Genomic DNA, 26,229 nt, shown 5'->3' with positions numbered 1-26,229 from the left:
ACATTGCACTGTGAAAATGTAACACTTTATGGTTTGAATTACGTTTCCACTAGTCCGACTCTAAAGTCGTGCGATTTAGAGTATGACTTTGAGTGCAGCTTTGATCCACCTTTACACTCTCTGGATCAAATTTGCATCAAAGTAGTGCAGGCACTTTTTCAAAGTCACTGATTTTCAAAGTGGCATAGATGGGGATGGTTGCCGTTGAAATCAATAGGCTGTGACTTGTCATGCGACTTTATGTGTCCAAAGTTGCATGACAAGTCGCACTAGTGGAAATGAAGACTTACTCTAGCGCCTTCTAAAATCTATTAACATTATTTTGATTTCTTTGAAGTGATACATAATATCGTAATATCGGAGATTTGTGAAATAGTAGCACCATCTTTATTTGTTCTGATAGATCTCTTCGCTTTGTCCTTAACAGATAGCATAGCGTTTATTTAACCCACATAGAACACTGTTATGTTTAACACTTATTTGAATGATATGAAACATATAGCCATTTCACTCCTAGTAGCAACAATGCATTTGAAACCACCAAAAAATGTTTTCTGCATATAGCAAATCTTACAGAATATGCATATAACTGTAATCAGGTAAAGCAGCATACTGGTTTAGGCCCCATATACAATATAACACAGCAGAAATGACAGTGTTGCTTCTTTTAGAAATATAATTGTTTATTTGTTTTAAGTGCAAACTATTCTTTTCTTTTTAAACGGTTTTTATTGAAGGCAAAAGAAACATGGTACAGCAATATGCAGTGAAAGTGCAAACTATTCAATCACATAAATGTACCAACACATATTATTAAATATACATTTGGACTGACCTTATAAATCAGTACACCATATACCTTATTATTAGCATTTAATTTTTTATTTTTTTTTAATATATGATTTAAATAAAATGAAAGATTTCCAATAAAAAGAAATGGTGTATGTGTAATACATTTGTGTAGCACCTGAAAAAATTAGAGCATTTCTTCAATTTATTTTAAACAATGGTACATGTTAACATAGAGTAAAATATAAAAATGCTACGATGTAAACTGAATTTGTGTCTTGAGACTTTCATCCAAATTTGCTCCACTGCACTCTGCTTCCTAAAGATCTAGTGACTTCTGTGGTACTCCTATAGTTAAGAGATTACTATAAATAAAGACTTGAGCGCTGGAGTCTAGGCATTGAGATATTGAAATTGCCACTACTGTGCACATAACAGACAAAACTTAATTTAGTAGAGTTGTGCAAATAACAATGAAATACTGTGACCATAACAAGTAAAACTAGTTTCTACCCGCTGCTATGGATTAGTGCATATTGTGCATTTAACATGAAACCTACTAAAAAACAAACATGCCCAATAAATCAAAAAATCTATACTGCAGTGTTTTATGTGTTTTATGTGTTTGATTTTATATCAACCATGTGGTTATGATGGTAGTGTACTTTATGATATAATTCAATAACATAATGTTACACTGGATTTTATTCTATGCAAAAGAATTAGCACCAACACATTTTTATACTTAACAAATTTGTTTAAGATAGAAGATCAAACGTGTCACACCAAAATAATTATTGATAATAAAAAAGTGTAAAATTTGAATAAACCTTTGGTAGGTTTTGATCATTTTCAGCGTGATTCTTCTAGAAAATGTCCTCCTCTATGAATTCAGTTGCTTGCTCGTGAAGTTTAAGGAGTTTTAGTGAATCCTGAAATTGAAAACTATGTTGAAGCATGCATTGTCTATTAAAAATGTTTCTTATACAAGCTATACTGGCTGCAATTCACTAAAGAAAAGGCATTGGATACTTTAATTAGTATGTATCTACTATTTTGTAGCATTTTGCCTGTAAAGTCAATTTGCAAAAAATATTTCAAAGATTTTCTTTACCTTAAAGCGGAGTTCCACCCTGGATTTTTTTTTTTTTTTTAATACCCCCGGGACAGTCAGGGCTAGTACATTCCACAATGGCTAGCCTCTGATCTGTCCCGGGTTGCACTTACCTGTTAGGACAAATACTTACCTTGAAAACGTCTTGTCCAGCACTGCCATCTCAGATGTGGGCAGCTTGAAGCCAGCGAGATCCCCTTCGGCGTCTTCTTACGCCTTCTTTTGTCCCACGATGCTCTGTGCCGGCCCCGACGTCACTTCCGGGTCGCGCGCGTCATCCCTCTACAGCTTCTGGGCATGCCCAGAAGCTGTTTAGAAGGGGATGACGCGCGCGACCCGGAACTGACGTCGGGGCCGGTGCAGGCGCAATGATTCCTGGGAGCTATGACGTTCAGCTCCCAGGAATCATTGCAGAGCCAGGAAGTGACGACGGGCCACGGCCGAGTAAGGAGGAAGAAGGAAGTAAGGTAAGTATTTTTTCTTCGCTACGAGGTAAGTAAAAAAAAAAAAATATGCGATTATCCATTACTTTTTCAGGTGACCCGGAGCGAGAAGATGGAGGTAAGTATTAAATTAGGGTGGAACTCCACTTTAAGATATTATATAATGGCTTTCTATATATTTGTTTTTTAATCATTGTGGTCAAGACTTTAAAAAAAAAAAAAAGATTTAAAAAATATATATTTTTTAATCTATGTTTGCTATTTTGTAGCAAATTACTTTGTAGCAATTGTTTTTTGTGTGACCTGACATTGAGCCTACATTGATCTGTGACAATCAACACAGCTTAACTGAACAGGTATAAACAAACTCTTACAAGAATGAGGTCCCAATAAAGAGCAGCATAGACATGCGTCTTTCTTAGCAATACAATTTGTACTATCCCAATGTGCCTTTACTTGATGACTATTTCTCCTTATTGTAAATTTTGGAAAAATGTATAAAAACATTTGTAAAACAGAGCAGCATAGACTATGAGTACCACAGGGGAAGACCCTGCTCCACCCTGACAATTTGCCTTATTACCCGAAACACCTAGTGCTTTTGGGGTCCCTGTGCACAAAGGCCACACAGGTAGTAAATACTGTATACCCCTTTAAAATAACAGTGCTGAAAAGGCACTTTGGAACTGGAACTCTAAAGTTTCATAATAAGCAATCAATGGCACTGAGGTGAGTCTAAGCAATACATTTCAATCACAATTTTTGGAATTCTGGAAGTGTAGATTTAGGAACACTTTTGTTTTATGGAGCTAACTCTTAGCAATAGGAACTCTTACCTTAATTGCTTTTACTCTGCTTATCCATGCCATTGCATCCCTGTCATCAGGATCCAAAGAATTCTTTAAAATTCCATTATAGGCTTGTCTCAGATGTTTCAGTTCAATTATAACAGCTGTAATCTATTAAGAGTTAAAGTATATCTATAGTCAAAATGTAAAATCATATTATTCATTTCCACATTGTATTTCAAATATTTCTAGCATACTCCTATTTAACTAAACAATCCTGAAGTAAACTTTCTTTGTAAAGAAATCCTAGTCATTAACTTCCTTGAATTCTTTGACACTTTGTTTTTTTTAATAAGCCCTGTGAGTAGTCTGTGTCACACATTTCACAGAGCCTGCCTTCTGGACTACAGAGGTGCTGAGAGGAGGAGCTTCAGAAGTCAATACAACAGGGGTCGGCAAGCCATCGATCGCGCTCAACCAATTGACTGCAGGGAGCCCACAGGTGGATCGTGGCCACCACTCAGCCTCACCCAAGCCTCCGCTGCTCTCATGTTAACTGTAGAGTGGACAGCGGGAGGCAGCATAGTGCTGGATGGAGGGCAGGGCGGGAGCTGCCCTAGTGATCAGTTGCTAGGCGGTCCTAGCAACCAATCCCCAGCTTGTTATTATGAACTCTGGCAGCTCCTGCTCCCGTCATCCGATCAAGCACTATGCCGTTACTTGATCTCTGCACACACTGGCAGGTAGGGAGTGCTAGCTACACAGCCCTGTGTGCATTTGGTGGGGGTAGGATGATGTGAAGGAGACAGAGGGGACACTACTGATGGGGGGACAGAGGACACTACAATAGTGGGAGGGGTTTGTTTAGAAAGGGACAGAGGACACTGCTTTGGGGGGATACAGAGGACACTGTTTTCAGGCGCATAGGGGGCAAAGGACACATTGTGGGGGGCAGAGGACACTGCTATGGGGTGGTAGAGGATACTACGGGGGGTGATGTGAAGGGGTCAGGGTTCACTGTTTTGGGGGTACAGGACACTACTGGGGGGGAAGGGGGCAGAGGACACTACAGTGGGGGGTAATGTGAAAGGGACAGAGGACACTGTGTTGGGGGGTACAGAGCACTACTATGGAGGGCAGAGGACACTGCTATGGAGGGCTAAGGACACTACAGTGAGAAGGTTATGTGAAGGGGACAGAGGACACTGCTATGGGGGTGGTAGAGGACACTACGGGGGGTTGATGTGAAGGGGTCAGTGGACACTGTTTTGGGGGTGCAGGACACTACTGTGGGGAGAGGGGGCAGAGGACACTACAGTGGGGGGTAATGTGAAGGGGCACAGGACACTGTGTTGGGGGGGGGGTACAGAGCACAACTATGGAGGGCAGAGGACACTGCTACGGGGGGCAGAGGACACTACAGTGGGAAGGTGATTTTAAGGGGACAAAGGACACTGCTATGGGGGGGGCCGAGGACACTACTGTGAAGGGTGATGTGAAGGGGCCAGAGGACATTGCTTTGAAGGGGGGTACAGGACACTACTGTGGGGGTGGGGACAGATAACACCGCTGTGGGGGGGCAGTAGACAATACAGTGGGGGGGTTAAGTGAAGGGGCACAGTAAACTACTGTGGGGAGAGGGGGCAGAGGACACCACACTGGGGGGGGGGGGGTAATGTGAAGGGGAAGAGGACACTGCGTTGGGAAGGGTACAGAGCACTACTATGGAGGGCAGAGGACACTGCTATGGGGGACAAAGGACACTACAGTGGGAAGGTGATGTGAAGGGAACAGAAGACACTGCTATGGGGGGGGGGGCAGAGGACACTACTGTAGGGGGTGATGTGAAGGGGGACAGAGGACACTACTGTGGGGATGATGTGAAGTGATGTAAAAGGGGGCAGAGAACACTACTGTGACACACTATGTGTTCTTTATGCCATCCGTTATTGACAGCTTGATAGAAAAAAATAAAAGTGTATGCTGTGACCATAAAACTTCTTTAGGGATATTTTAGATACTATAAAATATGTACGGTATACCATAAAATAGGTACAGCCCCAGTTTTAAACCTTCCCTAGAGTGATACATTGTTCTGACACCCTTTTCTTTAAAGACTGTTTGTGGAATGTCAGAACAGCCAAGTCTGTGAATTCTGATCACTAGGGGAGGAAATGCTTGGACTGTGGTTTGGAAGAAAAGATTGACAGACTGACACATGAACTGACAAAATGGACTTACAACTTTGAGCAGACTCAAACATCACAACCTATTGTTGCCTGAAATATAAAGTGAATACAGAATATAGTGCAGAGACAATCTGTGAGTCACTGCTGCAAAATTGGAAATACTAATAGGAAAAAAACATTTTGCTATGTCAAAGGTCAGTTATGAGCCACTGTAAAAAAAACTGTATGAATAACAGAAATGCTCAATTGATTTTCTGTTCAAGGTAACAAGAAACAACCCTTCTATGATTAATTGGGTAAATACTATATGAATAGGAATATCTTTAGATGAGTCAAGTAAACATTGAAACCCCTGGTGAAACATGCCAAGGAACAAAGGAACATATAGGTCTTTGCAATCCTGCAGAACAAGCTGGCAAATGTACATTATCAATATGAGACAAAATTATAGCATTGCATTGCACTGCAGAATTTTAACAAAACAAGGACCCCAAAAATTAGAAAAAAACAGGTCTAGGGGTATGTCCTACCCATGATAGCATAAGGAGCATCTCTTCAAAGCTCCCAGGCACCATATATATTTACACAACAGACTGTTTGCCGCTACTTTGTCCTAACAGTTCAACAATGGCATGCCTAAGACTAAAAAGGATAGGAGCAATCATACACCATATTTGTGACAGCCCTACTTAAGTATTTTACTGCTATGCCAGTAGACTCACCAGCCAAAGCAGGCACCAACATGCCCCCTCATGCCTTCAGCTCATAGGCTAGCAGATACCCATCACCTGCTTTTGCTCTTAGCCCAGGTCTCCTAGCAAAGACCCACAGATAAAGCTGGACTGATACTCACTTTTCTGTGGACCCCTTCTTACCAGACACATCCACATGGCCAACGGACACTCTAGACCAGTGGTCCTCAACTCCGGTCCTCAGGGCCCACTAACAGGCCAGATTTTACCTTGGGGAGATGCAGACTAGAATACTGCAATCACTGAGCAGCAAATGAGATCACCTGTGATGTAATTTAGTTATCTTGCAAACCTGGCCTGTTAGTGGGCCCCGAGGACCGGAGTTGAGGACCACTGCTCTAGACAACCTGTGCTTTCTCTATAATTTCAACATATATTTCAACATAGGTGGATTTCAAGTCACTGGTCACCATAGTGCAGAATACACTATAAAAAGCCATATGCTCGCTCCAACCGGCCATCGTTGACCTAACCACTCAAGTCTAGGAGATACCATAGGAGATATTGCAGTCCAAACAAAATGGTGGACCACATAGGTCACTTGGAAAAGTGCAACATATTAATTGTTGCCCTGACACAGAATCAGCAGCTGATCTTGAGGACAGCAGCCAAGGAAACTAACTAAGGATCAAGGACTTTCTGAAACCTACTTCAACCTTACAGCTTAGGGTGAGAATCCAGAATATCCTCAGCTGTCTACTAGAAAGCACCAATCTCACAGGTATTAAGCTAGACAGGGTCCATAGGCCTCTTGGCCAATAGGCTAATGACAACAGCTCCTGTGATGTACAATGCTGGATCAATTTTTTCACAGTACACAAGGCAACCCTTCAAATGTCCTGGTAGCCGAGTCAATCAACCTAGATGGTGCACAGCTTTCAAGGAACTTCCTTAGACGCCATGCTCTTATGACATGCTAAATATTATGCTACCCCAGTTGAAAAACTAGCTGTGTCACATGCTTGCCCAGGACACTCTGCACCAGTATTTAGTGCAAGCAGCAACGCCATTGGAACAGCTGATCTGCATTCGCTCATGATCTGCTCCACCAGAAAACATTCAACACAATAAGCAATAAAGGCCCCCTTGGGTTCAGTTTATTCTCTTTAGCATCTTGGACCTTGCAATCCTCACAGTGGGTTTCCCTTGACTTTTCCTGTTGGATCCAGTGGAGTACTCATGATGGAGGGTGAGAATGTATTTCATTATCTTTTGTATTGCACAATACCCCCACCCCCTGCCTTCATGGGAATTTTATTTTCCTGCCTTACATCTCCTTAAACCTGCAACAGTCTGATTGGCCCCTCCTGTGGCCTCCGTGTTCACATCCTAATATTATACAGTGATTTCTGACTGCACATTTAGGCTTTTCCCTGTTTCTCTGTTTGTTTAGGGACATGCCCCATTCTTTGAGGTGATTCACATGAACTGGGTTCTCTCAGAGATCCTAGTTTTGGGGTCCTTAAAGCCTGAACCACACACCTACTTTCAGCAGGGTGAAGGAGATGTGGTATCTGGATGGCACTATCTAAAAACTAAAATAAGTCCTAAGGTGGTGGCAGAATTCCTGCTGGTCCAAGATATGTACACCCAACCCTGATTTTGTTATAATATGCTATTTCACAGGCTCACCTGCCATGCAGGACAACTTGTTACCGTCCACCTCTGAGGGACTGGCCTGACCCTTTACCACTGTCCTATCCATTCTCCTTCCCTTCCTCCCTTTTAATTTTTTTTCTCTTTCTCCTTTCTTCCCCCTATTCCTCCCACTATCTTTCCACCCTAAGATCTTCAACTTACCCTCTCTCTTTTGCCTACTTCATCCTAAAAACACCCCCCATCTCACATATTCTGTACAGCACCTACATAGACTGCATTTAAAAATGTCTTCTTTATTCATTATATCCTTGAATATACAGGGCCTGAAGAATGCAGACCTACACAGACAAAACAATTCCTTTCAAGAAACTCGTTTTCATACATGAAAAATCTCTGTTATGAAATACAGATCCTTTACTATGGTCTTTCGTAATGGCTAACTGGTTTGAAAGTCTTCAGGTGTGAGCATCCTTATTTCCAGCTATAACCCCTGTTCTTTGGTAGACAGCCTCAAGGATGAAGAGGATTGGATTATTTCTGTTGAAGGCACTATCAGCACTCATACGGTTTTATTAGCCAGTGTGTACTTGCCAAACAAAAACCAAATCCAGTCCTGGACCCTCAGATTCCTGGCAGATTTTAAAAAGTACTGGTTGTGAGGGGTGACATTCATCTTGTATTGGACCCTGCTCCAAACATTATGTGCAGCTGCTGACTTTTAATTTTTGGAGCGGGAAGCCAGAACATCTCTTTAAATTACTTAAAAAGGGCCTGCATATACACAAACTCATAGATGTAGCTATGGTCACATGCATGAATATTGGTAACAATACATTCTCTGATTATGCGCCTGTCCCTATTTTCTATGGATGTTGAGTATAATCCTCAAAAAATGTCTTTACAACAGTAAATCACAAACCTTTTAAGGTGCAGTAGTGCCCAAATAAAGCCAATGTGTACAAGCTTAAAAAAATAAAGCAAGCAATTGAGATTTATAATTATAGTGCTCGTAAGTGAACCTAAATGACAAAGGTAGATAGTGTACAAGTATTGGTGTGTTACACCTTTTATTAATCAAGTGACTAAAGTACTTGTAAAAGTGCAAAGGTGCTTCCACTTGGACTTCCTGAGGACGCATTCACTGCGAAATGCATTGTGGTCAAAGCCTTACGCGGATATTGTAAGCCAACTACGTCATTTCCTGTGCAGCCAGTGGAACGCACGCCGACCGCTGCCACACTACAAGGTTACTATTCGGGGATTGTCATATACCCAAATAGCAACGGGCGATCTATCTTGCGCCAGGGGGGGACATTACAATGTAAGCACCCATCTTCTTTTTGTACATTGATTTAAATAAAAATAGCAGTATCACACTATTTGGGCTTCCTGTTTCTACTCCGCATGTATATGAGAGTAATATCCAGGGGACCCCAAGTGAAGTGTATAAGGTGAAAAAGTGGATTTCTGGCGGCATCCTATTGTGCATATAAGATATCCAGGGGTTATTCATCAGAAAGAGTGAGGAGGAGAAGCGTGACCCAAAGGATTGGGGTTAATATACACAAGCGCTGTGGGGTCTTTGAGACCTGCCTCTATCTGGTGAGCATATAATAATATCACTAGCTCACAAGATCAGAAGGGGGAACACCTGAATTGGATTTGCCTTTGGATGCACTGCACGGATTTTGTTTTGTCCTATGATATCTCACTGGAGAGCAAGAACACGGACTTGATCATTCACATATATTTGTTAAATATTAGCACCATTGCACTTTATATATTCACTTATTGATTGTAAGGTACAATCACATGACTGATATACCTCACTATTGATATAGATTTACTTATTGGCACCTTTGCACTTTTACAAGTACTTTAGTAACTTGATTGATAAACGGTGTAACACACCAATACTTGTACACTATTTACCTTTGTCATTTAGGTTCACTTACGAGCACTATAATTATATATCTCAGTTGAGTGCTTTATTTTTTTAAGCTTGTACACATTGGCTTTATTTGAGCACTACTGCACCTTAAAAGGTTTGTAATTTACTGTTGTAAAGAAATTTTTGGAGGATTGTACTCAACATCCATAGACAATAGGACCAGCGCTTACTTTATATTTTCCAAAACCAATTTTTTGTGTTCATACACAACAAAAAAGCAGCAGCAGGTCATTGGTATATTGCATTATATCTTACAACACTTGGCGCCTTCACTTATACCACCTACATGCTCCTATTCCTGTTGATGCTACACTAGAAGACACCCCCTAAGACCTTGGCTTTGGGAAACTCCATTCATTTCACCTACAAAAAAACATTGAGGTTGCAGTGGACAAAACGAAGGAGCTGAAATCGTATTTTGAAACCAACAATACCTCATATACACCCCCTTTTCTATACTGGAAAGCATATTAAGCATACACTCAGGAAGTCCTGATTAAACATGGGTCCAGACTTAAAGTGGTATGAAACCTAAAACCAAAATGTAATATATTTCAGCTTACTAATCCTTAAATGTGGTGGCTACAATAATTTTGTTTTTTAAGACCTTTTTTCCCTCTGTTTTCACCTAGTAATCAAGCCAGTAACACACTTTCCTGTTTTAGAGTTCCTATACTCTGGATGGAGGAACAGCAGAGGCACCTTTGGACAGCAGCAATGTTAATCTGGGAGAAGCCGGGTGTAAGATGTACTAGTAGATTTAAATGCAGTGATAAATTTAAGCCAAACTCCATCTAACACTTTATAAGCACTTACAGACAGGGCCGCTGATGGGGGGGGGGGGTCCTCCAGTAGGGGGCCCGGGCACAAAGGGGGGCTCGGACAGCAGGAGGATTGGTGGAGTGGAGAAGGAGAAATGCTCTCTGTGTGTCTCACTCAGCAACTAAAAGCCGGTTTCTCCCCCTCTCCCTCCCATCAGCTTTCAGTTGCTTGGTGAGAGACACACATGACCGGATTTAGGGGGTGTTGGGGTGGGTTGTGCGTACCAAGATTTCAGTTCTGCCGCCGCTGAGCTTCTTCCCCTGCCCCCACTCCCACCCCCACTCACAGCTAGGACAAGAGAGAAGAGGCAGAGAGGAATAAGCCAGGAGGAGGTGCGCTGTGTCTCCTTTCAGAAGAATGTTGCTCTATATAGCACATGAAACCAAATCGCTCTTACTGTAGATTGCACTGTACACACACCACCCCCTATCTACATTTCCTGCTGCCAGGAGGTGAGTAGCCCTTGGAGGAGATAGGGGGCAGTGTGTGTGAGTACAGTGTGATCTACATTAAGAGCGATCCGGTCTCATGTGCTGTATGTTCTGATAGGAGGGAGAGCACAACACAGTGCATCCCCTACTGGCTTTAAGTGGCGTTTCCCTGTAAGTTGGGGAAGGGAGATCGGTGGCTATCTGTGTTGGGAAATGTAATGGGGATTTGGGGAGGGGGGATATGTGCTAGAAGAGAGAAGTGTTTAAAATGGTCGAACATTTCAAACACTTGTGCCAACAGGAGACTTTTTGGATTTATACATTGGTACCCTTGTCCCAGGAGGGTTAAACAAAGACATTGAGGTGCATATCCTTCTTTAGACCCCAAACATAGTGTCTTTCTATTTGTGAAAGATCTCTTGTTATGGGTGTCATTTTGAAACTGTTGCTTTTTTTTCTTTCTAGTGGACCCTTATAGTCCTCTTCTCCCCCCTCTTTTTTTCTATACCAGTAGCATTGCACCCGTAAGAGCTGCTAGATATTCACTCTACGAGTCCCCCTGGTTACCAGCACACGGCCATAAGCAAATGCAATTTCTTACTTCCTCTTGGCTCACACTTCAATAATCAGTCCAGGGGTATTTGGTTGTTTTGTTATTTATTTTATAATGGGGATAGGGAAAGGAAATAGTGGGATACTCCATTTAACTATCCACAGCATTTTGAGGACTTCTATCTTCTCTACTTTGCTTTTGAATGTGGGACAGCCAGGCTGTCGATCCATACTGCCACTTTGGATGAATAGGAATTAAGTCTCTTGGTTCCTTCAAGACGACTTGGTGGACAAACTCTTTTCTTCAAGACACTCTCCCTAGTATCCTCTCTCTCTGCTGACACCCGTCCACTGACTATCCTATGAGCAGGGGTGGCCCCCCTCAGGTCAGGCCCCTTGACACAAGTCCCTGTACTCATGATACTGCAGCCACAGGGTCTCCAGTGTCTCCCCTCTCATTCAGCTTTCCTGGAACTTTGAGTTCAGCTCCCCTCAACCGCTCCTCTGGCCTTAAGGATGACCTCCATCATCCGCATGGCACCTCTACAGAGGAGGAGGCAGCCGCCCCCTCCCTCCTTCCCTTTTCTCTCCTTCATGGTAAAGATGTGTTTTATTAGTGTTGGAAAAATAAATACCTTTTGTTATTTAGGGCTGTTGCACTATGAATTCTTTCTGTTTACAAGTAATTTAATACTACTTTAGTTAATATCAATACATGTAATAAATGTTTGATCTTACGTAACTCTGCCTGTGGTAAAAAGTAAAGAGTTTTTTTTAAAAAAGGTGTGATTTAAAGTTCAGTCAGTTTTGGGTAAAGTAAAATATGGGGTGGAGTTGGGTAATTATAAATCTTTAAAACTCTCTAGCAGCATACCACCACTCCAATTGAATTGGTAAAATACCTCATTTAATTAGCAGCATAACACAGAAGTCAATCTGATCAAATGCTCTATAGAATGAAAAAATTGGGGTGTTTCGCAGAAAGTGTGCATTAGCAGTCTGCAGCATATGTTCTCCCATATTCAGAAGGATAAAACCCCCACATTGAACAATACTACTTGCCAGAGAATTCCAGCCTTGTAACCTTCTGGTACTCTGTCTCCATCAGGGTAACATTATTTGTCATCTGTTATCATTCCAATATCTACATGCTGGTTTTACATGGATGTTTGTAAGTTTGTTTGATCCTTTTTAAATAAATTTTTCATCATAAGCGGTATTACACTATGTATGTGTTATCTGGCTTACTTCCAAATATGGATACATTACTACTGGGAGATAAAGTCAATCCTATCCAGGAGTATATCGCCACTTTCTGAGACAACCACCCCTTGGGTGCTATGGATAACATCAAGCTTGGCTGACCTATTTGCTATATGGTACTTGGGTCCATAACTTCTATTGAGCGCATTCATTTATTCATTCACGTTGGTGTTGGGTTCTTCCCTAGTCATCACCTTGGAAGTTTGACAGCATAATTGCATGTTTCCATTCTTCAGAATTTGGGACTCACTCTTGTATACAGACTTTCACCTTTTTATACTATTTTCTAATGCACTATTATTGGATTGCATTTGTCATTTAAGCACTGCACTTTTATGTTTATGCTTTATATAGACAAATTTATGTCAGTTGTTGTGCTAGCAGCTGTTTATGTTTGCTAGCACATTAGGATTTTATTACACATTTTGATACTCTGTAATAGGCTGCACAAATGGGACTGTATTAGAAGGTAGAGGTCATGAGCAATTGTCCAGTTTGTTCCCTCTCAATGCCAGCCTTTCAAGAAGTAGCAACCCTTGAAACCAAGGAATAATATTCCACTTGAGGCTAACATTTCTGCTTGTGTACCTTTACTTATCCAAAATCATTTAGTGGCAAAAGGAGTGATACCTCTATGAAGATTCATTCTCTCACACAATAGATTTCACATTTTAACAGTATCTATATTTACAGCATATGGGGACAAGTGTGGGTAGCAGATTTCCACCACAATATGCTAATTTGTTTATGATAAAACTGGAAGAACATTTGCTTTTTGTGTGCCCAAAAGCTTTGGTAGTAATAATCAAATTCCACAGAAACATCATTAACCACTTAAGCCCCGGAAGATTTTTCCCCTTCCTGACCAGGGGTTTTTTTGCGATTTTTTATTGCATGACTTTAACGGACAATTGCGCGGTCATGCGATGCTGTACCTAAACGAATTTGACGTCCTTTTTTTCCCACAAACAGAGCTTTCTTTTGGTGGTATTTAATCACCTGTGCGATTTTTACTTTTTGCGCTATAAACAAAAAAAAAGCATAAATTTTGCAAACATAACAATATTTTTCAAATTTTTTATATGAAATTCCCCCCCAAAAAATTGTAAAAATCAAAATTTTTTTAACATTTTTGGCCAATTTGTTTTCTGCTACATATGTTTGGTAAAAAAAATCACAAAAAGCGTATTTTGATTGGTTTGCACAAAAGTTATTGCGTTTACTAACTAAGGGAAAGATTTCTGTCATTTTTGGTGTTTTTTTTTTAACGCGTAATGGCGGCGATCTGCGATTTTTTTGCGGTACTGCGACATTGCGGCGGACAGATCGGACCCTTGACTGACATTTTTGACACTTTTGGTGTTACCAGTGACATTACTGCAGTAATCAGTGCTATACATATGCACTGTTACTGCAAAATGACACTGGTAGTGAAGGGGTTAACTTTATTGGGGAAGGAGGGGTTCAGTGTGTCCCTAGGGGCGTTATTTTTATTGTGATTGGCTGTGGCTACTAGTGTAGGAACAGTGATCAACGGTCCTACATAGTAGAACCGTATGATCACCATTCCTACACAGGGAAGAATGACAGGTGGCTTGTTTACATCAGCCGCCTGCCTTTCTGCCTCTGCACCGACGATCGGCGAGTGACCGGCGGACATCGGGTCCGCCGGTCACACGCACGGACTTGCTAGGGAACGAGCCGGGGCGGGAGCGCACCTCCGCGGGCGCGCGCTTGCCCGCTATTGACTCCCAAGCAAGTGACAGGATAGTGACGTATATATAAGTCACTTTTCCTGGCCGGGGCTGACTGCCGATGTATATAGTCGTGCGGCGGTCGGCAACTGGTTAAATTGCACCACAACATTAGACAAAAAAAGAGCCACATCATATCATACATTTACTTTCTGGGCACAACTATCAAATCTTTCCACATACCAAAAACCAGTGGACAATCCTTCCTATCTTAAAGTGCCTCCCTTTAAGATAGGAAGGATTGTCCACTGGTTTTTGGTATGTGGAAAGATTTGATAGTTGTGACGGAGCATCCCTAAGCATTTCTTACAACACCACAGTAAGTCCATGGTTGGTCTAAAAGTCTGGATTATTGAATCCAATTCCAATACATTCCCTGTGGCCGAACAATTCAAATACTTGTGCCAATAGGAGACGTTTTGGAGTTATTCATTTGGTACCCTTGCCCTAGGAGGGTTAAACGAAGACATTGAGGGGCATATCCTTTTTTAGACCCCAAACATAGTGTTTTCCTATTTGTGAATGATTTCTTGTTATGGGTGTCATTTTGAATAGTTTGTTTATTTTTTTTCTTTCTAGTGGACCCTTATGGTCCTCTTCTCCCCCCTTTTTTTTCTTTATCAAAGAGGTTTGATTTGAACACAATATTTCAACCATAGTAAGTACACTATATTCTTGTTCCCCCCAAACCCCTTCTTCCTGCAACAGCAGATTAGAGAATTGTCTCCATGATCTGATTTTTTTTTATCAATTATATAGCCTCTCTCTGTTTTTTAACTTTATATTTTCCAGTTTAATCCTCATTTTTTATGTACATTATTGCTCGCAAGGGTGTGCTGGCTCTGGTTGTCCCACAGTCAGCTCCCTTTTTATAAAACAGACATTACAGCTTAGGCCAGTAGAAGGCCTGAAGCTCTGAGTGCATAGCCTGCCCTTTCAGTACAGTGTTCCCGGCCATCTGCCCGCTTCCGGTGAAGTCTATTCTGTGCGTTCCACGCTGGTTCCGGACAACTTCCTGGTGGCCACAGAACGTGCTACGCACCTCTTTCCACCCCAGCAGCTTGTGGATGCAGTTTGAAAGATGCCAGGAGAGACCAGAGTGACACTATTTACCAGATGAGCTGTTCTTAACTTCTATCCTGTAAGTGTTATGTCATTTGCTATTAAACCACTTACACTAATACCACACTCAGGTGGCGCTTCCTGTTTTTCCCTTTCTTGCTTCATCCCACAGAGCAAGCTTTCTCTGAGGATAGCTGCCACCACTAGGTTTTATTAGAGATATACACTTTTTCATATGGACTTAGGACTTTATACTTTAGTTGCATTACCTATGAACTATTTTAAATGTGCCTTATTATTTACAGATGCACTGTCTTTGCGCCAGTAGCTACTGTATTTTTTTTTTTTTAACAGGGAACAACACTGTTCCTGCTATTGAGATTATCTACCCATAGCTCTTCTCCCCCATTACCCTAAGCACTTCTGTTCAGGGTAGAAACTGACCCACAAGATATATTGAGATTTCCACACTTGAAATGATCAGCCATCTTCATCCAGTCTCATTATACAATCATATTTGTTTAAACACTGCAGAGAGGGACTATCTCCTTAAATACCTGGAAAAAAAATTCTGAACAGATGATAGTGGCCTTACTATGACAGATCAAATCCATAGCACTATACGAATTCCCAGGGCAAAACACATAAGAAACAATTCTTAAAGACAGAAAACAGATTAACTGTAGTTGTTACATACAATAAACAGTTAAAGTAACTAAGAAAGAAATCCAGGAATCTACTGCCAATACTACATAAGGACAACAGAAGTAAAGAAATCCTTCCAGAACACAGCAATCAAACCTAAGCAGCCTCCTCATCAAAACTTTGCAAATGGAGATAAAATGGCACATTTCCTTGTGGGTATTAGAAGGGCAAGATATGTCGATGCACCTAACATACAGACAAAACCGCCAGTAGCAACCACTTCTGAAAGCCATACTTGGATTAGGTATACTTGCACATAAACCAATGTTGTATACTTGATAGAGCGTATAACATTTCCAGACATTATGCAGAACAATGCATAAGATAAATATGCACCATTTTACAGTTTGTATTAAATTTCAATGCACAAATCATAGCCTCTGGGACTTGAAAATAGCCATTTTAAAAATATACTTTTTTTTGCAAAGGGAGAGAAAGAAAAACATGAGTACAGTATATATTTTGTATCATCTACCTGATTAAGTCTCATGTGGTAATTTTCTCGCAAGTCCTTACGCTCATTTAGAAGTTCCTCCACTTGATCTCTGCTTTTATCACTTGAAAGCTTACCATCCTGTAATGCAATGAAGAAAAGGAAGTTAAAGAAAAAAAGCTAATAAGTCAATAGAACTGGTTTAGAAAAAACAGGAGGCTCCAGTACTCAATGATTGTTCCACCTGTGTCTAACTACCGGTATCTGTTGAAGAGGTCTTTGGCACTGAGCAACTTGTCACAGAGGGCTCCTTAGACCCTTCTGGTGAACAAACCCCTAAAACACTACTCTCTAACTCGAGGAGAGCAGAGCTAAGAGTTCTTACCAGTGTCCATCATCTTATGGGCTTTGCTGTTCACCTCCATAATTTTCCTAACAGCATATTTTGTCAACCTCCTAAGGCTGAATGCTTTGCCCTGGTTTCATGAAACAGTACATTTTTTAGTATCGGAGTTTACTGCCGGCAATCAGACATTGGGACTTCTGCAGACACAGTCACCATTTTACATACATGTTCCAAAGAACACCTTAAAAAGGCATTTATGTGTAAAACCAACATATATAGGAAGAGGATTAAAGAATGTATTCTCTACCATTTTGATACCTTGCCTACAACAACCCTACTCTAATGTCTACTTATGCACAACAATGATGTGTAGGGATTTCTAAATATTGACAATGGGAGGTAACAAGAGTTATTCATGGCAAAAAGCAACGCTAGTGATAAACCAGATAAAAAATGTTGTGACATAAATATGACATGACAGAAGGAGTAAGAATAAATATCGACTAGGCTCCTATATCTCACTCACTCAGCGCTATGGTTATAGATAATGTGTTATCACAAAATAAAATAATAATCTAAAATGAACATACAACAGTATATTTTGCATATGGGGTTGGTGCCTCAGGTCAAAATTGGGACTTTACGGGCTCAATATGTATGTTCATAAGAGATTTGTTGTTTTTTCATAAAAGAAAATGTATTATATGTATTTACCACATATAATATGTTTTTACAGTTATTTACAAAGTTCAATAAGGTATTTCAACAAAATCATATATTGGTGTATAGGTTATAGACCCATTAGTGATCGTGAGTTAGTAGGAAAGATAAGAAAGGGTGACAATGTGGTATAGTGACAATCACTGTCTCTCTATTGTTCCACGCTTTGAGTGTAGCGTCGGATCCATAGGGAGGGAGTTCAAAGTCCTACGCGTTTCGGCCATAAGACCTTTATCAAGGAAGGTATGTCACCACATCTGTAAGTATAGTAAGTAAATAATTAAGTATATATTATTTGAACCAATCGGAATGTTTGTTTTCCTTTGGTCATATAATAAAAGACGTACTTTTATTATATGACCAAAGGAAAACAAAGGAAAACAAACATTCCGATGGGGAGGGGTGCCACTAAGCCACCAGGGATGCCCACCCATGACCACCAGGGATGCCCACCATGGCCACCAGGGATGGCAAGCAGGGCTCAGAGAGCCCCCAATGCCCTTCCTATCAGTGTTGCCCACCAATGCCATCTATCAGTGCTGCCCACCAGTGCCGTTATTGCCATCTATCAGTGCCGCCCACCAGTGCCCATTACTGCCCACCAGTGCCGCCTATCAGTGCCCATCAGTGCCCCCCATCAGTGCCGATCAGTGCCCCCCATCAGTGCCGATCAGTGCCGATCAGTGCCGCCCAACAGTGCCACCTATCAGTGCCCATCAGTGCCCATCAGTGCCGCCAATCAGTGCCCATCAGTGCTGCCTATCAGTGCCCATCAGCGCTGCCTATCAGTGCCCATCAATGCTGCATATCAGTGCTATCTATCAGTGCCACATATCAGTGCCCATCAGTGCTGCATATCAGTGCTACCTATCAGTGCCCATCAGTGCTGCATATCAGTGCCACCCCATCAGTGCCACCCCATCAGTGTCTCCTCATCAGTGCCTGTCAGTGCGGCATCATCAGTGCTCATCAGTGCAGGAAAAAACATATCTATTTACAAAATTTTATAACCTAAACAAAAAAAACTTTTTTTTTTTTTCAAACTTTTCAGTCTTTTTTTATTTGTGCACCAAAAAAGAAAAAACCTGACGGTGATCAAATGCCACCAAAAGAAAGCTCTATTTGTGGGGAAAAAATGACACAAATTTGGTTTAGGTACAGTGTTGCATGACCGCGCAATTGTCATTCAAATTGCAACAGTGCTAAAAGCTGAAAATTGGTCTGGGAAGGAAGGGGGTTTAAGTGCCCAGTATTGAGGTAGTTAAAAGTATCAATAGTGCAATCTTGTAATCAGCAAAAGTGAACCAATCCTCAGTGTTCCATATGCAAGAATATGTGCACCTTCACCGCACCGTTGTGGTCCCCCTTGGTAGTACCCACGTACCTATAGGAAGTGTACACTGCGCCTAATGTAATGTACTGGCATGTCTCCCAAGAAACGATCCCTTTGGCAGCAGCAAACCACAGACCACTTTATCATGGACAGCAACGGTTCTCCTGCTGTCTCCCAATCAACATAGTGCCATGTAATCAAAAAAGGGGACTCATAGTGTAAACCGCATAACAAGCTTTATTACACTAAAAACACTCCATACAATGCACTCACATTTTTGGCATCGAAATACAGCATTACTTGGCACGAAGGCACCTTCACGGCTGCACGATCAAACACCGCTTATGTTACTCGTACCTCCCATGGCTCGATACCAGCCAGCGGACTTCCGGGTTTCGGGTGTGACGTCAGACGCTCGGGTTGCCGTGGTGACCGCGTGCTCACGCCCGTGAGACTTTTACACAGCCTGGCCACATACAGAGGCCCAATATGCAAGGAGCACCGTTAGGTACTCAGGTAGTCTGAACGGCTGGAGACAGCTAGTCGGGTACTCTGATGATAGGTACTCGGGAACTCTGATGGGCTGGTGACAGGTACTCGGGTACTCTGATAACAGGTACTCGGGTACTCTGATGGGCTGGTGACAGGTACTTGGGTACTCTGATGACATGTACTCGGGTACTCTGGTGGGCTGCAAAGAGGTACTTGGGTACTCTGATGGGCTAGAGACAGGTACTAGGGTAATCTGATGGGCTGCAGATAGGAACTCGGGCACTCTGCGCTGGAAACAGGTACAAAGGTACTCTGGGCTGGAGACAGGTAGTCGGGTACTCTGACGGGGTACAGAGAGGTACTCGGGTACTCTAATGGGCTGGGGACAGGTATTCGGGTACTCTGATGACAGGTACTCGGGTTCTCTGATGACAGGTACTCAGGTACTCAGATGACAGGTACTCTGGTATACCGATAACGGGTACTCGGGTACTCCGATGACAGGTTTTTGTGTACTCTGGTGACAGGTACTTGGGTACTCTGATGACAGGTACTCGGGTACTCCAATGACAGGTACTCGGGTACCCTGATGGGCTGGTGACAGGTACTCGGGTACTCTGATAACAGGTTCTCAGAGTACCTGAGTACCTGCCATCAGAGTACCCGAGTACCTGTCATCGGAGTACCCGAGTACCTGTCATCAGAGTACTCGAGTATCTGTCATTGGAGTACCCGAGTACCTGTAATCAGAGTGCCTGTCATCAGAGTACCTATCATTGGAGTACCCGAGTACCTGTCATCAGAGTACCTGAGTACCTGTTACCAGCCCATTAGAGTACCCGAGTACCTGTCATCAGAGTAACTGATGGACTGGTGACAGGTACTCAGGTACTATGATGGGGTTGTGACAGGTACTTTCATGGGCTGGTGACAGGTACTTTGATGGGCTGGTGAGAGGTCCTCTTTATTGGGGGGGGGGACAATCACTGTGTTTGGTGTGCACTGTAATCGGTAACAAGCTGTTACCGCAAACTCCTCCTCACACAGGATCGGTGTGTGAGGAGGAGAGCCCGGTAACAGCTAGTCACCGGGTTTGTTGACATTCTGTGACCGACTGTGATTGGACACAGCTGGTTACGTGGTAAAGAGCCAATTTCATTAGCTCTTTACCTAGATCGGGGATGGACTGTATCAGAGTGACACTCTCTATCTCCGATTGCCGCTCTGCGCACCCCTGGGGGCACGCACGAGTGACTTGCACAGGGACAGTGCATGTGGCCGGCTGTGATTGGACACAACAGGTCACATGGTAAAGAGCCATTTTTTAATTTGCTCTTTACACTTATCGGGGATGGGCTGTGTCCCAATAGACCCGCCTCATCCCTGATCGCTGCGCTGCATGCCCCAGGGGGCGCGGGAGAGTGGTGAGAACGGACGAACGTCACATGACTTCCGCCCAAAGGGAGGAGAAATTCCTGCCGGCGTCATTTTACAATACGCCGGTAGGGAAGAGGTTAAATAACTAACATGTTATACTTACCTGCCCTGTGTAGTGGTTTTCCACAGGGCAGGCCAGATCCTCCTCTTCTTGGGTCCCTCTTCGCTGCTCCTGGTCCCTCATTCCTGTTGAATGCCCCCCACAGCAAGCAGCTTGCTATGGGGACACCCAAGCGGAGCTGCAGCTCCGTGTGTCTATTCAGACATGTTTAGTGATAATGCCATCAGATAGCAGCAATCTGAGCATATAAGTTAGTATTGAACGTGCCAATCCTAGAATTTGCTAACATAGAAAATCTATTGGAAGGTTGGGAAGGAAGGATTTTCCGGCACATAGATTCTTTAAAAAATAATTTAATTCAAATTCCATAACACAAACATAATACTAAAGAGAAACGACACATAAACACAAACAAAACATGAAATGCTAATTAAAATTGACTGAAACCAAGATGGGCTAAACAGTCAAAAGTAGGTAACATACAGCAGTTCTACTCGATATAATCATGCATAATTGAATGCTGGTAGTCACAAATTGCGACTATATATACATGTTTGTAATACTTAGAAAATGGTGACAAAAAGTAGTAGTTCGATTACTCAAATTGCTCTACATGTTTCGCCTCATAAAGATAGATAATGTTTCTATCCCATATAGAATTATCCATTCTGATTACAAGCAGGCTCCAGAAGAAGCTTCTTTATGAGGCGAAACATGTAGAGCAATTTGAGTATATGGAATTTGAATAAAATTATTTTTTAAAGAATCTATGTGCCAGAAAATCCTTCCTTCCCAACCTTCCAATAGATTTTCTATTCAGACATGGAGATGACGTTTCGGCCCTGCCTCCTCTCTCTCTCCTGATTGGCTAACTGACTTTGATTGACAGCAGCGGGAGCCAATGGCGCCGCGGATGTGTCTCAGCCAATATGGAGGGAGAGTTGGCCGAGGGACTCATGCACATTGCTGGATAGAGAGGGTGCTCAGGTAAGTATTAGGGGGTGCTGGGGCAGGTGCTACACACAGAAGGCTTTTTATCTTAATGCATAAAATGCATTAACCATTTCTGGACCAGAAAGTTTTACCCTCTTTTACCCGTTTTTTGCGATACGGTACTGCGTTACTTTAACTGAGAATTGCATGGTCGTGCTATGCTGTACCCAAATAAAATTGATGTCCTTTTTTGTCCCAACAAACAAAGATTTCCTTTGGTGTGGTATTTGATAACCTTGGCGTTTTTTATTTTTTGCGCTAGAAACAAAAAAATACCGTCAATTTAGAAAAAGAAAATATTTTTTACTTTCTGCTATAAAACATATCCAATAAAAAAAATGTAAAAAATCTAGTTTCTTCATTAATTTAGGCCAATATGTATTCTGCTACATATTTTTGGTAAAAAAAACCCAATAAGCGTATATTCACACAAAAAATGCAGCCCTCTCCTTTGATAAAGTGCATTCAAATTATAGTCCATCTTTTCTTTTATATATATATATATATATACAGTCCATCAATAAATTATTCAATGTCCATGAAAAAAATGTTGCAGTCCCCTACACCAGAAACTCTTCAGTAACTGCCTCTGATCACCACAGTGCCCTTCACCCCACCTATAAGTGTCCTCTCACCTGCTTGAATGGACCTTCCTAATTAAGGGAGGTCTATATGCGCTTTGCGCCACCGCTCCCACTGGCTGTACATTTCAAACCCGTGGCTCTCAGCATGGTGTCAATCTTATAGGAGGCAAGAGGAAGGTACCATAGTGCAAATCGCAAATAAAAAGTATTTATTTCCATATACAAATCCACTCACATTTCAGAAGTCAGAAAACTAGCATTTCACAATAGAATTCTCTGCATACACAGCTCCACCTAGTCCCAGCATGATTATGTCACCGCCCACCTCACGCCTAGTGCCCAATGGTCTTTCTCAAAAGTTCAGGCTAGTGGACTACATCATGCTAACTGTTTTTATGCAGCCCAGTTCCCATGGTAACTGCCAAATGGCCATCGCCATGATATCGGAGCCTCACAGATCTTAATAAACTTGATATAAGCTATCCAGGCAGATCATATACTTATATTTATTATCCTCCAAGCTGATAACCTTACTGCTAATATCTAAAATGCAGAGGTTTGTATCGATATGTGAGCTATCTACACACATGGAGCTGCCTCTATCACGTGCTCTGTATACATATTGTGTGTACTAGCCCCATCTAGTGATTATATATAATAGTGTATAGTCCCATGTACTCCATATATATAACTCACATAGCTTCTAAATGATGCATCAACTCACATCGTATCTAATGAAGCATAAAAAAATATTAAAAAAGAAATAAAATTGGCAAAAGACAGGTTCATTCAACTCTAGTTTCTCCATAGGGCATACTTCAACCACAGAGACTGTCCCATATACAGTGCCTTGCGAAAGTATTCGGCCCCCTTGAACTTTTCGACCTTTTGCCACATTTCAGGCTTCAAACATAAAGATATAAAACTGTAATTTTTTTTGAAGAATCAACAACAACTGGGACACAATCATGAAGTGGAACAAAATTTATTGGATTTTTCAAACTTTTTTAACAAATAAAAAACTGAAAAATTGGGCGTGCAAAATTATTCAGCCCCCTTAAGTTAATACTTTGTAGTGCCACCTTTTGCTGCGATTACAGCTGTAAGTCGCTTGGGGTATGTCTCTATCAGTTTTGCACATCGAGAGACTGACATTTTTGCCCATTCCTCCTTGCAAAACAGCTCAAGCTCAGTGAGGTTGGATGGAGAGCGTTTGTGAACAGCAGTTTTCAGTTCTTTCCACAGATTCTCGATTGGATTCAGGTCTGGATTTTGACTTGGCCATTTTAACACCTGGATATGTTTATTTGTGAACCATTCCATTGTAGATTTTGCTTTATGTTTTGGATCATTGTCTTGTTGGAAGACAAATCTCCGTCCCAGTCTCAGGTCTTTTGCAGACTCCATCAGGTTTTCTTCCAGAATGGTCCTGTATTTGGCTTCATCCATCTTCCCATCAATTTTAACCATCTTCCCTGTCCCTGCTGAAGAAAAGCAGGCCCAAACCATGATGCTGCCACCACCATGTTTGACAGTAGGGATGGTGTGTTCAGGGTGATGAGCTGTGTTGCTTTTACGCCAAACATAACGTTTTGCATTGTTGCCAAAAAGTTTGATTTTGGTTTCATCTGACCAGAGCACCTTCCACATGTTTGGTGTGTCTCTCAGGTGGCTTGTGGCAAACTTTAAACAACGCTTTTTATGGATATCTTTAAGAAATGGCTTTCTTCTTGTCACTCTTCCATAAAGGCCAGATTTGTGCAGTATACGACTGATTGTTGTCCTATGGACAGATTCTCCCACCTCAGCTGTAGATCTCTGCAGTTCATCCAGAGTGATCATGGGCCTCTTGGCTGCATGTCTGATCAGTCTTCTCCTTGTATGAGCTGAAAGTTTAGAGGGACGGCCAGGTCTTCGTAGATTTGCAGTGGTCTGATACTCCTTTCATTTCAATATTATCGCTTGCACAGTGCTCCTTGGGATGTTTAAAGCTTGGGAAATCTTTTTGTATCCAAATCCGGCATTAAACTTCTCCACAGCAGTATCTTGGACCTGCCTGGTGTGTTCCTTGTTCTTCATGATGCTCTCTGCGCTTTAAACGGACCTCTGAGACTATCACAGTGCAGGTGCATTTATACGGAGACTTGATTACACACAGGTGGATTCTATTTATCATCATTAGTCATTTAGGTCAACATTGGATCATTCAGAGATCCTCACTGAACTTCTGGAGAGAGTTTGCTGCACTGAAAGTAAAGGGGCTGAATAATTTTGCAGTTTTTTTATTTGTTAACAAAGTTTGAAATATCCAAAAAATTTCGTTCCACTTCATGATTGTGTCCCACCTGTTGTTGATTCTTCACAAAAAATTACAGTTTTATATCTTTATGTTTGAAGCCTGAAATGTGGCAAAAGGTCGAAAAGTTCAAGGGGGTCGAATACTTTCGCAAGGCACTGTATATCCCCAACTGGATCCTAGATGCACTAGATGTAATCTTGAGACTGGAACTTTTTGGCATATGATCTAGTCCTGCTCTAAAATCTGCTCATACTGGGAAGCAGTAGCTACTACTTTAAGTGATCTATATGATAACAATGTGCCCTTAGACCCTCTTGTTCTTCTGCTGAGTAAATTGGAAGACATAGAAGGGGACAGATATACCAAGCTCTGCTTTTCACCTTCACTCTGTTTTACGCCAGAAGAGAAATCCTTTTGAGATGGAAATCTGGGGAGCCCCCTACTCACACCTCCTGGCTAAAAACAGTTAACTCAGTCCTACCTCTATATAGAATCGCGTATGAGAGCAGACAATGCCCAATAAAGTTTGGTCAAAATGGATAGACGCATGTGGTTGAATCCCAGTGTCCAGATGGATGTCTTTAGGGTCATGGGTATTTAACCTGGTCACCCTATTCTCCATCTACCCTTTCTCCGTTCCCTCTCCCCCCTCCTGTCGCCTATGCCTTCCCCCTCCTTGCTCCTTTATTGCTATGTGAGTTATATGGAGTACATGGGACTATACACTATTATATATAACCACTAGATTGGGGCTAGTACACACATTATAAGGTTATCAACATGGAGGATAATAAGGGTCCTTTCACACGGTCAGTTCCTTTTTTTTATCCGTACAGTCACTTTTTTTTAAACGGACACAGATGCATTCCGTATGTCCGTTTTTCCTCCCATCCATTTGCGGATGAAAAACGGACATAATGTATGTCTATGGGATTGCAGACGTTAGCGGATGACATCCGCTGACATCCGTTCTTGCGTCCATTCCTTTTTTAAACGGAAGAAAAATAGGGTTCTCTTCCATCTCAAAAAGAGGAGCTGAACGGAATGGAGGCAAAACGGATGTCAGCGGATGGTCATCCACTAACGTCCGCAATCCCATAGACATACGTAATGTCAGTTTTTCATCCACAAACGGATGGGAGGAAAAATGGACATACGGAACGCCCGTGTGAAAGGACCCAAAATATAAGTATATGGTCTGTCTGGATAGCTTATATCCAGTTTATCTGTGAGGTTCCGGTACGATGGCCATTTGGCAGTTACCATGGGAACTGGGCTACATAAAAACAGGAAGCGTGATGCAGTCCACTAGCCTGA

At 41.9% G+C, this 26,229-nt stretch overlaps 1 protein-coding gene across 1 annotated transcript in view; it reads right to left on the bottom strand.

Annotated features, from left to right (window-relative positions):
- Positions 1-1,641: 1,641 nt before the first annotated feature.
- LOC309548469 (uncharacterized protein) overlaps positions 1,642-26,229 on the bottom strand; it is a gene marked incomplete at its 3' end in the record, with an annotated part of 97,250 nt that continues 72,662 nt past the window's right edge. The window contains 5 exon segments of the mRNA XM_082248414.1: positions 1,642-1,675; positions 1,677-1,685; positions 1,687-1,721; positions 3,183-3,305; positions 16,690-16,788. Of these exon segments, the coding sequence (XP_082104540.1) occupies positions 1,642-1,675; positions 1,677-1,685; positions 1,687-1,721; positions 3,183-3,305; positions 16,690-16,788 (300 nt within the window).

Source organism: Pelophylax lessonae (assembly GCF_965119305.1).
Source record: "Pelophylax lessonae genome assembly, chromosome: 1".
In the NCBI taxonomy this organism is placed as follows: domain Eukaryota; kingdom Metazoa; phylum Chordata; class Amphibia; order Anura; family Ranidae; genus Pelophylax; species Pelophylax lessonae.
The sequence above is the reverse complement of the archived record's forward strand: the minus strand, read 5'-3'. Positions and strand labels throughout refer to the sequence as shown.